This window comes from Neomonachus schauinslandi, chromosome 9, assembly GCF_002201575.2.
Source record: "Neomonachus schauinslandi chromosome 9, ASM220157v2, whole genome shotgun sequence".
Lineage (NCBI taxonomy): Eukaryota > Metazoa > Chordata > Mammalia > Carnivora > Phocidae > Neomonachus > Neomonachus schauinslandi.
This window is the reverse complement of record NC_058411.1, coordinates 33478679-33494641: the sequence shown is the minus strand read 5'-3', so window position 1 is coordinate 33494641 and position 15963 is coordinate 33478679. Positions and strand designations below refer to the sequence as shown.

General features: G+C 35.9%; 1 protein-coding gene across 8 annotated transcripts in view; it reads left to right on the top strand.

Moving 5' to 3' along the window:
• GPHN (gephyrin) overlaps positions 1-15963 on the top strand; it is a 607453-nt gene that overhangs the window by 228791 nt on the left and 362699 nt on the right. For all 8 annotated transcript variants that reach the window (XM_044918131.1, XM_044918125.1, XM_044918130.1 and 5 more), the window contains exon 3: positions 7030-7087. In XM_044918131.1, the coding sequence (XP_044774066.1) occupies positions 7030-7087 (58 nt within the window). The remainder of the gene's footprint in view (positions 1-7029; positions 7088-15963) is intronic.

The following is a 15963-nucleotide window of genomic DNA, read 5'->3' as shown; positions in this document are numbered from 1 at the left end:
TAATTATTTCCTGTAGCATTTAGACTTTGTGAGGTATGTTCATATATATGTATATATTCTTTATCAAATTTTTATTTAAATTGTAGTTAACATATAGTGTAATATTAGTTTCAAGAGTAGAATTTAGTGATTCATCACTTACATATAACACCCAGTGCTCCTCATAACAAGTGCCCTTCTTAATACCCATTACCCATTTAGGCCACCCCCCACCCACCTCCCTCTGTCAACCTTCGGTTTGTTCTATATCTTTCAGAGTCTCTTATGGTTTGCTTCCCTTTCTCTCTCCTTTTTTTTCCTTCCCATATGTTCATCTGTTTTGTTTCTTAAATTCCATGTATGAATGAAATCATATGGTATTTATCTTTCTCTGACTCATTTCACTTATCATAATACACTCTAGCTCCATCGATCCCATTGCAAATGGCAAGATTTCATTCTTTTTCATATTCTGTTGTGTATATATATACATATACACCACCTCTTCTTTATCCATTCATCAGTCGATGGACATTTGGGCTCTTTCCATAATTTGGCTATTATGGACATTACTGCTATAAACATTGGGGTGCATGTTCAAATCTGTATTTTTGTGTCCTTTGGGTAAATACCTAGTAGTGCAGTTGTTGGGTCATAGGGTAGTTCTATTTTTTTTTTTTTTTTGATGAACCTGCATACTGTTCCAGAGTGGCTGCACCAGTTTGCATTCCCACCAGCAGTTTGAGAAGGTTCCCTTTTCTCTGCATCCTTGCAATGTCTGTTGTTTCCCATGTTGTTAATTTTAGCCAATCTGACAGGTGTGAAGTGTTTTCTCATCATGTTTTTTTTTTTTTATTCTTATGTTAATCCCCATACATTACATCATTAGTTTTAGATGTAGTGTTCCATGATTCATTGTTTGTGCATAACACCCAGTGCTCCATGCAGAATGTGCCCTCCTCAATACCCACCACCAGCTAACCCATCCTCCCACCCCCCTCCCCTCTAGAACCCTCAGTTTGTTTTTCAGAGTCCATCGTCTCTCATGGTTCGTCTACCCCTCCGATTTCCCCCCCTTCATTCTTCCCCTCCCGCTACCTTTTTCTTTTTCTTCTTTTTTTTTTTCTTAACATATATTGCATTATTTATTTCAGAGGTACAGATCTGAGATTCAACAGTCTTGCACAATTCACAGTGCTTACCAGAGCACATACCCTCCCCAGTGTCTATCACCCAGTCACCCCATCCCTCCCACCCCACCCCCCACTCCAGCAATCCTCAGTTTGTTTCCTGCGATTAAGAATTCCTCATATCGGTGAGATCATATGATACATGTCTTTCTCTGATTGACTTATTTCGCTCAACATAATAACCTCCAGTTCCATCAACGTCGTTGCAAATGGCAAGATCTCATTCCTTTTGATGGCTGCATAATATTCCATATTATATACTGATATATACCACATCTTCTTTATCCATTCATCTGTCGATGGACATCTTGGCTCTTTCCACAGTTTGGCTATTGTGGACATTGCTGCTATAAACATCGGGGTGCACGGACCCCTTCGGATCCCTACTTTTGTATCTTTGGGGTAAATACCCAGTAGTGCAATTGCTGGATCATATGGTAGCTCTATTTTCAACTTTCTGAGGAACCTCCATACTGTTTTCTAGAGTGGCTGCACCAGCTTGCATTCCCACCAACACTGTAGGAGGGTTCCCCTTTCTCCGCATCCCCGCCAACATCTGTCGTTCCCTGACTTGTTAATTTTAGCCATTCTCACTGGTGTGAGGTGGTATCTCATTGAGGTTTTGATTTGGATTTCCCTGATGCCGAGCGATATTGAGCACTTTTTCCAGTGTCTGTTGGCCATTTGGATGTCTTCTTTGGAAAAATGTCTGTTCATGTCTTCTGCCCATTTCTTGATTGGATTATTTGTTTTTTGGGTGTTGAGTTTGATGAGTTCTTTATAGATTTTGGATACTAGCCCTTTATCTGATATGTCATTTGCAAATATCTTCTCCCATTCTGTCGGTTGTCTTTTGGTTTTGTTGACTGTTTCCTTTGCTGTGCAAAAGCTTTTTATCTTCATGAAGTCCCAATAGTTCATTTTTGCCCTTGCTTCCCTTGCCTTTGGCGATGTTTCTAGGAAGAAGTTGCTGCGGCTGAGGTCGAAGAGGTTGCTTCCTGTGTTCTCCTTTAGGATTTTGATGGACTCCTGTCTCACATTGAGGTCTTTCAACCATTTGGAGTCTATTTTTGTGTGTGGTGTAAGGAAATGGTCCAGTTTCATTCTTCTGCATGTGGCTGTCCAATTTTCCCAACACCATTTGTTGAAGAGACTGTCTTTTTTCCATTGGACATTCTTTCCTGCTTTGTCGAAGATGAGTTGACCATAGAGTTGAGGGTCCATTTCTGGGCTCTCTATTCTGTTCCATTGATCTATGTGCCTGTTTTTATGCCAGTACCATGCTGTCTTGATGATGACAGCTTTGTAATAGAGCTGGAAGTCCGGAATTGTGATGCCGCTGGCTTAACGACTGAGTCATCCAGGCACCCCCAATGTTAGATAATTTTAAAATACTCTTTATTTTGAAATACTTTCTAACTTCAACTTCTGCCTTGTTCTGTTTTGACACCTTAGTGCGTTATATTACAGATATTTGTTTACTCAGTCTGCTTCTATATAAGACTATGATTTCTTTGCATTCTCATTCCCTGGTTTGTATCTCTTACATAAAATAAACTCAAAGAATAAAATGATTAACTCATTATTTGCAAGATGGAAAATTGAAGTCCTGAGTTTTCAATAGTTTTTTGCTGTAAATTCCTTATTGATATCCCAACAATTTCAACTTTTAATTTAAAAATTTAATAATTGACAGGAAAAACATTTTTTAAATGCCTACTTGAAACCTCTTACAGATAGTTATATAATTTTTCATTTTAGTAACAGGTAGTCCTCTTTTGCTGTTTATCCTGCTATGGTCTTATTTACTATATCACTTATATATGTTGTATAATCTGAATTAAGTTAAATATCATTAGTATTTTCATCATGCAATCATGGCACTTTAAATCTAGGAAGTAATTCTCAAATCAAGGTTTGAACACTATTTCCATTAGCAAGAATAAATAGTAATAGTAAAGGGTTTAAATGTAGAGTTTTTAATAAAATTCGTTGGGCTGAATTAAGTTATTTTAAAATAGAAACCAGAATGTCATTTATTAATTTGTACTTAAGACAGGAAATATCCCCAAGTATCTAGAATATGTAAGTGCCTTATTTGTGATACTCTCTTTTCTTTTCTTTTTTTTTAGTTGACAAGCAGTTTGTTTTATTTTTAAATCTAGGATTAGATACTTGGTTTCACCAGATTATTTTTCAGTAATTTTTGAGGTGACCATATGAAGTCCGACAGTGTGATACCTCCAGCTTTGGTTTTCTTTTTCAACATTCTTTTGGCTATTAAGGCTCTTTTCTGGTTCCATACAAATTTCAGGATTATTTGTTCCAGCTCTGTGAGAAGAGTTGATGTTATTTTGATAGGGATTGCTTTGAATGTATAGATTGCTATAGGTAGCAGAGACATTTTAACAATATTTGTTCTTCCAGTGAATGAGCGTGGAACGTTTTTCCATTTCTTTGTGTCTTCCTCAATTTCTTTCATGAGTGTTCTATAGTTTTCTGAGTACAGCTCCTTTGCCTCTTTGGTTAGGTTTATTCCTAGCTATCTTAGATTTTGGGTGCAATTGTAAATGGGATCGACTCCTTAATTTCTCTTTCTTCTGGATCTCGTTGGTGTATAGATATGCAACTGATTTCTGTGCATTGATTTTATATCCTGCCACATTGCTGAATTCCTATAGGAGTTCTAGCAATTATGGGGTGGAGAATTTGGGTTCTCTACTTAGAGTACCATGTCATCTGCAAAGAGTCAGTGTTTGACTTCTTTGCCAATTTGGATGCCTTTTATTTCTTTTTGCTGTCTGATTGCTGAGGTTAGGATTTCTGGTGCTATGTTGAACAACATTGGTGAGAGTGGACATCCCTGTCGTGTTCCTGACCTTAGGGGAAAAGCTCCGTTTTTCCTCATTGAGAATGATATTCACTGTGGGCTTTTCATATATGGCTCTAAAATATTGAGGTGTGTTTCTTCTATCCCTACACAGTGAAGAGTTTTAATCAAGAAAGGATGTTGTACTTTGTCAAATGCTTTTTCTGGTTCTGTTGAGAGGATCATATGGTTCTTGTCCTTTCTTTTATGTAGTGTATCACATTGATTGATTTGTGGATGTTGAACCAACTTTACAGCCCAGGAATAAATAAAATAAAGGGGAAAAAATTAAAATTGAAAGACTAAAGAATTGAGGGGGGAAAAAATGAATTCTATATGCTATATTCCCCTAGCACTGGAGTTTTGCAGTTCTAAATGATCGATAAACTTGATCTTGGCTGGATGTTCTTGCTGATCTTCCGGGGGAGGGGCCTGTTGTGGTGATTTTCAAGTGTGTTTGTCCTGGGTAGAATTGTACCACCCTTGCCAGGGGCCAGGCTAAGTAATCTGCTCCAGATTGTTCTTTATGGTTTTTGTTCCCTGAAGGCTTTCTGCACAGCTCTAGAGGATGAGAATCAAAATGGTGGCCTCCAAATCTCCAGCCCCAGAGCCAAGAGCTCTGGGCCCCACTTCTCAGTGTGCCCTGGGGTAAATGCAGTCAATCACTCCTGTCTCCCTGGACTCTGTCTGCACTCTGCGCTCACCCAGTCTGAGACCGAGCATTTCTATGTCAGGCACATGACCCTATTTTGAGTCTCCAAACCCTGCAGACTCCTTGGTGCCCTCCTCCCAGAGTAGGAAGGGGAGTCTCACCAGTTCTGCCGCTTTTTGGGCCCCTGTTTGAAGAGTGGTCAGCTGACTGTGCCATGGTTCGTGGTATGTGGCAGCCCTGAGCAGAAAGCCCACTCCTGGGCTCACTGAGTGTATCCGGCTTCCCTGCTCCAATGCCTGGTAACTCAGTTATACTCAAGCACCCCCGGTCTTCCTGTGACCCCCAAGGATCCTAAGACCACACTGTTCCACCTAGGATTCCGCCCTGCTTTGCCACCTGAGCACCTTTCAGGCAAGGATATCTCTCACCACAGCTGACATCTAAAAGTTCCGATTTTGCACTCTGCTGCTATATCACTTTTTGGTGCCAGCTTATGGAGGCTTCCTCCCCCTGCGGTTTATCTTCCCATAAATCTCCTTGGATTCACTTCTCTGCACCTCCTACCTTATAGAAAGTGGTTGCTTTTCTATTTTTAGAGTTCCATCTATTCTTTTTTTTTTAATTTTATTTATTTATTTGACAGAGAGAGAGATAGCGAGAGCAGGAACACAAGCAGGGGGAGTGGGAGAGGGAGAAGCAGGCTTCCTGCCGAACAGGGAGCCCAATGTGGGACTCGATCCCAGGACCCTGGGATCATGACCTGAGCCAAAGGCAGACGCTTAACGACTGAGCCACCCAGGCGCCCTAGAGTTGCATCTATTCTTTTTTTAGATCTCTGGTTGAGTTTGCAGGTGTTCAGAATGATTTGATAGCTATCTAGGTGAATTCCTGGGACCAGATTAAACTAAGGTCTCCTACTCCTCCACCATCTTGGACTGATACTCTCTTTTCTGATATTGAAGTATTTATAAAGCTAAATAAGTAGTCAGAAAGTTCCTTTTTAAGCACTGAATTTGAGTAATGGTAGATAGGTAATCTTGATGTTTAAGAGCTTAGAGTACCTGATAGATACATGATAGTAGTCACAAATGCAAGCTATATGTGTAATTTAAAAGTTTTTGTAGTCACATTTTAAAAACTAAAAGCAGCAGATGAAGTTAATTTTAAAACTATAGCTTAACTCAATATATCCACCATATTATTTTAAAATGTATTCAGTATTTTTTAATTAGCCTTTTTTATACTAAGTACTTTAAATCTGGTACATATTTTACACTTAATGTGCATCTCAGTTACATCCTTCAATTACTTGTGGAAATTACTGAATCACCCTGTATCTCAGTATCCCAATTTTTACAATGGCAACTGTTATGAGAATTAAATTAGGGGCACCTGGGTGACTCAGTAGTTAACCGTCTGCCTTCAGCTCAGGTCATGATCCCAGCCTCCTGGGATCAAGCCCTGCATCGGGTTCCCTGCTCATGGGGAAGCCTGCTTCTCCCTCTCCCGCTCCCCCGCTTTTGTTCTCTCTCTCACTATATCTCTCTCTGTCAAATAAATAAATAAAATCTTCTTTTAAAAAAGAATTAAATTAGATAATATATAACATGTCTGGCAATTGATAAGTGTTACATAATTCTTAGCTACTTTCTTAAAAAAACATTTTCAAACAGGTGATCATGGCAGTAATGACTTCAGTGCCTTAAGGCAAAGATCATATTTTAGGGATTAAATTGTAACCCTTAAACACTCATCTCTTTTCCTTGGACAGTGCTGGACACACACACATCTCTCCAAGTCCTTGTTTAAATTACTTTTAAAAAGAAGCAAAATCATTATTGGTTCATCAATTGTGACTCACGTACAACACTAATATAAGATGTTAATAACAAGGAAAACTGGTGGGGCATCTGGGAAATAAACCTCTTTACTTTCTACTCAATTTTTCTGTAAATTCAAAACTACTCTATAAAAAGTAAATTATGTTAATTAAAAACAAACCAAAAAGGCAAATATCATATCTGTTATTAGTTCTTGCTACATCTTAGTTGTGACAGAATCCATCAGTAAAAGTGGTAACATTACTAAAAGTATCAATAAGAGAAGTTTATAGTTAAAAATATAACTTAATGTTTCCTCTTTTAGTAGTCATTCATTATCCACCTCTTTTTAAGTAACATATGGAAAACTTAAGCATGAAAAGGTCGTTTTTATTCCATGGTCATTGGGGCGGGCAATGGGCAATTATTGGTGGCATTCTGATGCTAATGGCAGAAATACTCCATATATTTTTATAGACTATTGCCAGTTTTGAGAATATTTTCTTTTCCTAATTTCAGGTTGGGTGGGACTATATCAGCATACAAGATAGTACCAGATGAAATAGAAGAAATCAAGGTATAGTATGCCATTTTTCATCTCTAAGAAGACTTAGTATCTTGCCGGGTAGGTGGGGGAAGGATTGCTTTTTCTTTATACTATTGAATGTTTGGGTGTGTTGGGATCTCATTTAATTCAGTTATCTATTTTAATTAAAAAATATAAGGTAACCCCCATCAGATTTCAATCACCATTATCAATGCATTTCTTGAAAATTATTTGGAAGATCAAAAAGGAACACTTCATGTGAAATTCATTGAAAATCTACTTAAGAAACACTATATATAGCATTAGTGTGCATAATGGATTATCTTTCTATCTTGTTTTAATTTATTTTCCCTGTAGGCTTTCACTAATTATAAGTACCAATCTTCTAGAAAATATTTTCTGGTTCCACTGAAAACACAGTATGCCAATTGCAATTTAAAGTCTGTAGTACGTGGGGCACCTGGGTGGCTTAGTCGTTAAGTGTCTGCCTTTGGCTCAGGTCATGATCCCAGCGTCCTGGGATCAAGCCCCGCATCGGCTCCCTGCTCAGCAGGAAGCCTGCTTCTCCCTCTCCTGCTCCCCTTGCTTGTATTCCTTCTCTTGCTGTGTCTCTCTCTCTGTCAAATAAATAAATAAATAAATCTTTAAAAAAATAAAATAAAATTTATAGTACATTAAATGAAAACTTGACCTTACTCTTTGAAAATTACATAATCTGCATTCTTCTGTTGTTAACATTTTACCCAGTCCTATGGACTGTTAGTCTTCTGGCATATCATGTGGCCCTTCCCCAAGAGCAATTTACAATCTAATCAGAACTGAACTTATTATCTATTATATAAATAAAATTTAACAACTTGATAGCAATAGTCAAGGATAGCAATACTGAGTTAAATTGTTAACAATGACATTTAAAGATCCAAACAAATCATCAAGCTTAATTTAATCAAGCTTTCCAAAATCAGGTTCAATAAATTCAAATCTTAGTCAATAATCGTTCATTTGCTCACATTATTTTCAAATCAGTTAATGTCATTGGTCTTTATTATGTAATATACTATTAGTTTCAATATGTCTGGTGTTCTGTATAGCCAATATCAGAAATTAATCCAATAATTATATTCTAGCAGGGGAAAAAAAAAAACAGGAGTGTGAAAAGACCCATTCCAACTTTATATATATTCATAAAATACTTTGGTTGACAGAAACCTTAAGTCCAATCCAGCTTGTGTTGCTATTAACTTAAAGAGGAGATAAAAGAGAAGGAATAAGTTTGAGAGGAAAGAGGGTAAGTTTTGGACTTATAAATTTAAGGTCCCTCTCAGATAACCAAATACCCATTAAGTCATTGGTTAAATCAGCCAGAACCTCAGAAGAAAGATAATTTTATCTTTCAGTTGATACTGGGATTTGTCCTTATCCAAGAATTAGTTGAGGGCATGCTAGTTAATGGAATCACCTAAAAAAGCTCTATGAAGTAATAGCAGTAGACCAAAACTGTTGACCTGTCCAAGAACCTGTCCAAGGATTCATATATTTTTTTATTAGTTTAATTAATTAGAAGAAACATTGCTATGTTTTATAGTGACTTTTCTCTAAAGAAATAATTTTTTCATTGTGTTTTTTGAAATTCTAGAATTATAAGAGTTGTCCCTCAGGAGATTCCTTCAAAAAAACATGATTCATGATGACATTACTCTATGATTTTTTAAAATTAATTACTGGAATTATATCTAAAACAGCTTCAGAGAGTTTGAAGCCTGAGGCATAAAAGATATGAAATTGATTCTTGTTTCAAAAGTGTTAGAAGAAAACTTGCTATAAAATATTTCATCAACATTTATTTGATGGCACCATTATCATTTTCAACTGAAATCAGATATAATCTTTTTGTTTTGATTGGAGAAAATGTGAAACATCTGGTTGTAATGTTCATTTTAGTTGGCAAATAACTGAGTAATTTTAAATTATCTGAATAGTACAATTGAGTTTAAATTTGAAATACATCCACAATATACCATGTATAAATAAATATACATGTGTATTTTTATTATTAAAATATGATTGATTAATAAAACATAATTCAATTTTTACAAAGTATGGTAATCTTCACAATATTTCTAGCACCAGAAATTATTATTTAGTTAATACATAGTTTGAATTAAGCATTTGTTGGTTGATTACAATAAATCACCACATAGTTGATGGATGGCCAAAAGCTTAAGAGGTAAAGTGCAAATTCATTCCTGGCCCAATCATGACCATCTGTTCCACCCAATATCCTGAGTTCTTATTATTTCATTTAGTTTTATTTTTATACCCATCCCTAAATATTATAATTTATTTGTGTTTCTCTTTGAATTTTATATGAATTGAATCGCAATGTATACATTCTCTTGTGCCTTCTTTGGTTCAACACTGTGAGATTTATTCATATTGTTATCTATAGCTAAGATTTTGGGGGGGGTTGTTATTATTTTTTTTTTCTGTAAAATACTCCATTGTGCCACAAATTATTGAGACATCCTACTCTTGAGGGCCATTCACCTTGCTTCCATCTGGAGCTATTATGAAAAATGATGGTATAAAATCTTATAAAAGCATCCTGTGTAAGAGTTTCTTTGAGGTATATACTGAAAAATGGAATTCCTGAGTTTTAAGTAATGTGTATTTTCAACTTTTCTGTATGAAATCGAACTGTTTTCCAAATAGTTATGGCAGGTATACTACCACCTTGGGTGTATTTATTTTATTTTATTTTATTTTATTTATTTATTTTTAAGATTTTATTTATTTATTTGAGAGAGAGACAGACAGAATGAGAGACAGAGAACATGAGAGGGAGGAGGGTCAGAGGGAGAAGCAGACTCCCTGCCAAGCAGGGAGCCTGATGCGGGACTCGATCCCGGGACTCCAGGATCATGACCTGAGCCGAAGGCAGTCGCTTAACCAACTGAGCCACCCAGGCGCCCTGTATTTATTTTAAATAGAAATGTTTAGATATTCTTTATCTGTAATTTATATTGGTATAAATTTATTTTTATATATGGGATGACTAAACTTACAAAATATTTTTCAAATGTATCTTTATTTTCCCAGCCCAATTTATTGAAAAAAACAAAAAAACAAATTGTCCCCCACTGGTTTGAATTGCCTCATTTATTATATACTAAATTTTCATATGCCTTGATACACACATACACATATATAAGTCTGTCTTTTCCTGAACTTTTGATTCACCTATCTATTTATTCCATTGCTAGCACCATACTGTTTTGGTTATAGTACTTTTTTTTAACATAATAGGAAAGGTTTGTGGGGGTTTTTTATACTGTTGGCTCATATATTAATTGCTTCAGGTAATATTATAGTAAGTTTATCAAGTTTCAAAAGTATCCCTACTGAGGAAACTTGTGGTGCTAGCCAAATACAGTAGCTCTGTTCTTCCCAAATCTTTTCTTTTACAACTAAAAATTCCTGGACATTATAAAATAAACAAGCATAGAAAGACTCTGAAGGAGGAAGAAGAAATCAGACTTTCTAAGGACTTCAGGACTTGAGGAATGACACAGCAATGAGTTAGCTGGGTTTCCTTTTTGCCTCCTATTTACTCTCAACAGGACACTGATGAAGGCTCCAATCTGGAAACACCAACAGGCACAGACAAAACAAAACAAAAACACTTAGGAAATCCTGTCATTCAAGCCATAGGACCCAGGATAGGGGTGGACTAACAGAACAAAAGCCTTTGGCAATACTCACCTTACTCCAGCCAAACACCAATGGGAAAACTACTTAGTTCCCCCACAGTTTTAGCACAGCCAAGCAGGAAGCTGATCTTCCACCTCACCCCTGCTACCCACAGAAGCAGATGGCAAAGCTTTGAATCCCTCCCCTGGTAGTGTTTATTGGCAGGACGGGTGGGGAGCTGTTCAGTCTCCCACACTCCCACAAAATAGACAGTGCTCTGATTTCCCTGCTAGGATAGGATCTTCCATCAGCTCAGGGAAAACAGGCTGTGTTCTGCTTTCTATGACACGATATTGTTAGTGGACTCCAGTGATGAGCTGAGTCTCTACCCCCACCCAGCAGCAGTAAGACTAAAGAGACCACGCACGGTGGAGCTACTCACCACTCTCCTTTACCTTCCCTTTCCTGTGTCTCTGAGGCCTATAAGGGAGATGTGACTCCATCCCTGTCTGCATCAATAAGGCTGAATGAGATGGGGATAATTGATATTCCGTTCTTAGTAAGTTTTAACCTTCTACTTCCCCTCTTGGTGTCAGCAGGGCCCAGCAGGGAGGTGAACATCTACCCCTACCAACAATGTGAAGCAAAGTGGTGCCCCACTTTTTGGCCAAGAGAGGACCTGAACTTCTACCCTACTGTCTTTAATGAAGCAGTATAAATGAGTGCCTCAATTTTGCCAGAGTGGTGTCAGTGGGACCCAGAAAGAAGCTGAACATATATATTTATATTGCCCTCATACAATATTATAACAAAGGGACATCTGCTAAAAAAGATTAAATAAGATTGAGAGTTTCATAATATCCAAAATGTCCTGGGTACAGTAAAAAATCATACCAAGAACAAGGAAAATCACAACTTCAGTGGGGGGGGAAAAAAGTCAACAGATAACACAAAGATGAATCAGATGTTAGAATTATCTGACAAAGATTTCAAAGCAGTAATCATAAAAATGCTTCAACAAGCAATTACTAATTTTCTTGAAACAAATGAAAATAGAAATTACAAAAAGGAACAAAATATTAATTACAGAACTGAAAAGTACAATCACCAATATAAATGGCTGATTGGGGGAGGGTGGTGGAAAACAGTTGTGCCAGAAGGAAGTGGAACAATATTTTTCAAGTGCTGATATAAAGAACTGTCAATCACCAAGTCCAAATCCAGTGAAATTATTCTTCAGTAATCAAAGGGAAATGAGGACACATTCAAACAAAAGAAAACTTAAAGAATGTCTCGAAAAAACCTACCCTGTATGAATGGATAAATAAATTCTCCGAAGAGAATTGGAGAGGAAATGAAAAAACTTAAGAAATAAAAGGAGGGGAAAAGGAAAATGATAACAGAAAAATGCTTGAAACTTCAGAAAGGAAAGAAAAACAGCAGAATAGATAAATATAGTAGACTGTCTTTTCTTACGGTTTTCTTAAGTCACATTTGACGGTTGAAGCAAAAATTTTAACACTGTATGATGTGGTGCACAATGCATGTAGAGCAAATAACACAATATTTAAAATGTAGCAACATAAAGGGTGACTAAATGGAAGTAAATTTTCTGCATTTCACTTGAAATGATAGATGTTAATACAAGTAGACTGCAATAAGTCATATTTGTAATTATAATACAGAAAGTATCCACTCAAAGCAACCACTAGAAACAATGTACAAAATGATATACTCAAAAACACTGTAAATTAAGATGGAATCCTAAAGTTTGTTCAAGTAATCCCCAATTAGGAATGAGAAACAAGACAGAAACAGAAGACAAATAATAAAATGACATATTTAAGTCCTAAGATATCAGTAATTACCTTAAATATAAATAATTTAAATATACCAGTGGAAAGACAGAAATTGACATAATGGGTTTTTAGAAATGATCCAATATATGTCATTCTCAAGAAACTCATTTCAAAAACAATGACATAGGTGGATTGAAAGTAAAAAGATATACTATGAAAATATTAATTTTTAGAGAAAAGTTCTCAAGTCAGTAATTCATATTTCTTTCTCAAGAAACTAGAAAAAGATGAGCCAGATATTGTCAAAGCAAGACCAGTAATACTCAAGAATTGGTATCAGTGAAATTGAAAACAGTAAAACAATGGGGAAAAATCAATGGAATAAAAAGCTGACTCTTAAAAACTCAATAAAATTGATACACACTAGACTAAAAAAGATAAAGGAGAAAAGATAAAATTACTGATACCAGGATTGAACAAAGACTATCACTACAAATCTTCCATCAATTAAATGGATAATTAGAAAATACTATGAAAAATTTTATACTCATAAATTGGACAACTTAGCAGAAATGGACCACTTCCTCAAAACCCACAAACTACCAAAATTAACCAAGACCAAGTAGACATTATGTGTAGTCTTATAACCATGAAAGACATTAAATTCATGATGAAAAATCTCCTAAAAAACAAATCTGCATGCCAGATGGTTTTACTGGAGAACTCTACCAAACATTAAAGAAGAATTGACATCAGTTTTAGTCAGTCTTTTCCAGAAAATACAAGGGGAGGAAATACTACCCACCTTATTTTATGAGGCTAGTATTACTCTGCTAATAAATCAGAAAAACATAGTACAAAAAATGAAAACTGCAGACCAGTACTTACCATGAACTCAAAATCTACAGATATTACCAAATCAAATCCAACAAGGTATTAAAAAAATTTTACACCACTACCAAATGAGATTTATTTGAGGCATGCAAAACTTGTCCAACATGGGAAAAGTAATCAGTCTAATCCACCATATCAACAAGCTAAAGAAGAAAGATTGTATGATTATATCAATTGATGTAGAAAAAATGTTTGACAAAATCAAAAAATCCATTCATGATAAAAAAAAAAAACATTCAGCAAACTAGAAATAGAGGGAAACTTCCTGAACTTGATAAAGAACATCTACAAAAAACTTACTGCTAAAACATACTTAATGGTGAAAAAAAAAATGAGTGCTCTCCTTTAAGATCAGGAGCAAAGCAAGGTTGTCTGCTGTCACTACTTTTTTCCAACTGAGTACTATAAATTTTAAGTAGTACAATAAGGCAAGAAAAGTATTAAAAGGCACAAAGGTTGGCAAGTAAGAAACAAAACTCCCTATTTGCAGATTGTATGATTGTCTACATAGAAAAAAGTATCTACAGAAAAATTCCTACAACTAATAAGTCAAGTGAGTTAATTTGGGGAATGTAAGCAACACGCACACACACACACACAAACTCCAGTTGCATTTTTATATGCTCACAACAGTTGGAAACTGAAATTTAAACAGTACTATTAACCATCACTCCAAATAAAGTTGAATACTTAGGCATACACTGAAGAACACACATATGTTAATCTGTATGCCGAAAACTCCAAAACGCTAAAGAAATAAAGGAACACCTAAAAAAATGGGCAGACAAGCTATATTCATGAATTGAGAGATTGAACACACTAAAGATGTCAATTCTTCCCATATTGATATATATAGTTTTATGCAATTCCTATCAAAAACCCAGCGTTTTCTTGTAGACATACAATTATGTAAATTTATTCTAAAATTATATGGAAAAGCCTAGGTCCTAGGACAGTTAACACAATTTTGAAAAAGAACAAAGTGGAAGGACTATCCAATGATACTCTATCCAGTGATGAGGTTTACAGTAATCAAAACAGTGTAGTTTTGGTAGAAAGACAGACATGTCAAACAGAATAGACAACCCATAAGACTTACACAGATATGTTCTTTATTTTTAAGATTTTATTTATTTATTAGAGAGAGAGAGCATGCAATAGCAGGGGGAGCAGCTGGCAGAGGAAGAAGTAGGCTCCCCACTGAGCAAGGAGCCCGATGCGGGACTCGATCCCAGGACCCTGGGATCATGACCTGAGCCGAAGGCAGACGCTTAACCGACTGAGCCACCCAGGTGTCCCCACAGATATGTTCAATAGATTTTTTAATAAAGCTGCAAAAGCAATTCAATGAATAACCTTTTCAACAAATGATGTTGGAACCATTGGATATCCATAATCCAAAAAAAATGAACCTCAACCTAAATCTCACACCTTGTACAAAAATTAACTCAATTTTAGCCATTCTGAGTGGTGTGAGGTGCTATCTCATTTAGTTTTGATTTGTATTTCCCTGATGATGAGTTTTGTTGAGCATCTTTTCAGGTGTCTGTTAGCTATCTGGATGTCTTTAGAAAAATGTCTATTCATGTCTTCTGCCCTTTTCTTAACTGGAGTATTTGTTTTTTGAGTGTTGAGTTTGATAAGTTCTTTATAAATTTTAGATACTAACCCTTTATCAGATATGTCATTTGCAAATATCTTCTGCCATTCCATAGGTTGCCTTTAAGTTTTTGTGATTGTTTCCTTCACTGTGCAGAAGCTAATTTTATCTTGATGAAGTCCCAATAGTTTATTTTTACTTTTGTTTCCCTTGCCTCAGGAGACATATCTAGTAAGAAGTTGCTACAGTTGATGTGAAGGAGGATACTTCTGTGTTCTCCTCTAGGATTTTGATGGATTCCTTCCTCACATTTAGGTCTTTCATCCATTTTGAATTTATTTTTGTATATGGTGTAAGAAAGTGGTCCAGTTTCATTCTTTTGCATGTTGCTGTCCAGTTTTCCCAACAGCATTTGTTGAAGAGACAGTCTTTTTTCCATTAGAGATTCTTTGTCGAAGATTAGTTGGCCATATAGTTGTGGGTTCATTTCTAGGTCTTCTATTCTGTTCCATCAGTCTGTGTCTGTTTTTATGCCAGTACCATATCGTCTTGATCACCAGAACTTTGTGATATAACTCGAAGCCTAGAATTGTGATGCTTCTAGCTTTGCTTTTCTTTTTCAAGGTTGCTTTGGCTATTCAGGGTCTTTTGTGGTTCCATACAAATTTTAGGATTGTTTGTTATAGCTCTGTGAAAAATGCTTGTGTTATTTTGATAGAGATTGCATTAAATGTGTAAATTGCTTTGTTTAGTACAGACGTTTTAACAATATTTGTTCTTCCAATCCATGAGCCCGGAATGTTTTTTCCATTTTTGTGCCTTCTTCAATTTCTTACATTTTTTAGTTTAAAGGCCTTTCATCTCTTTGGTTAAATTTATTCCTAGGCATTTTATTCTTTTGAATGCAATTGTAAGGGGGATTG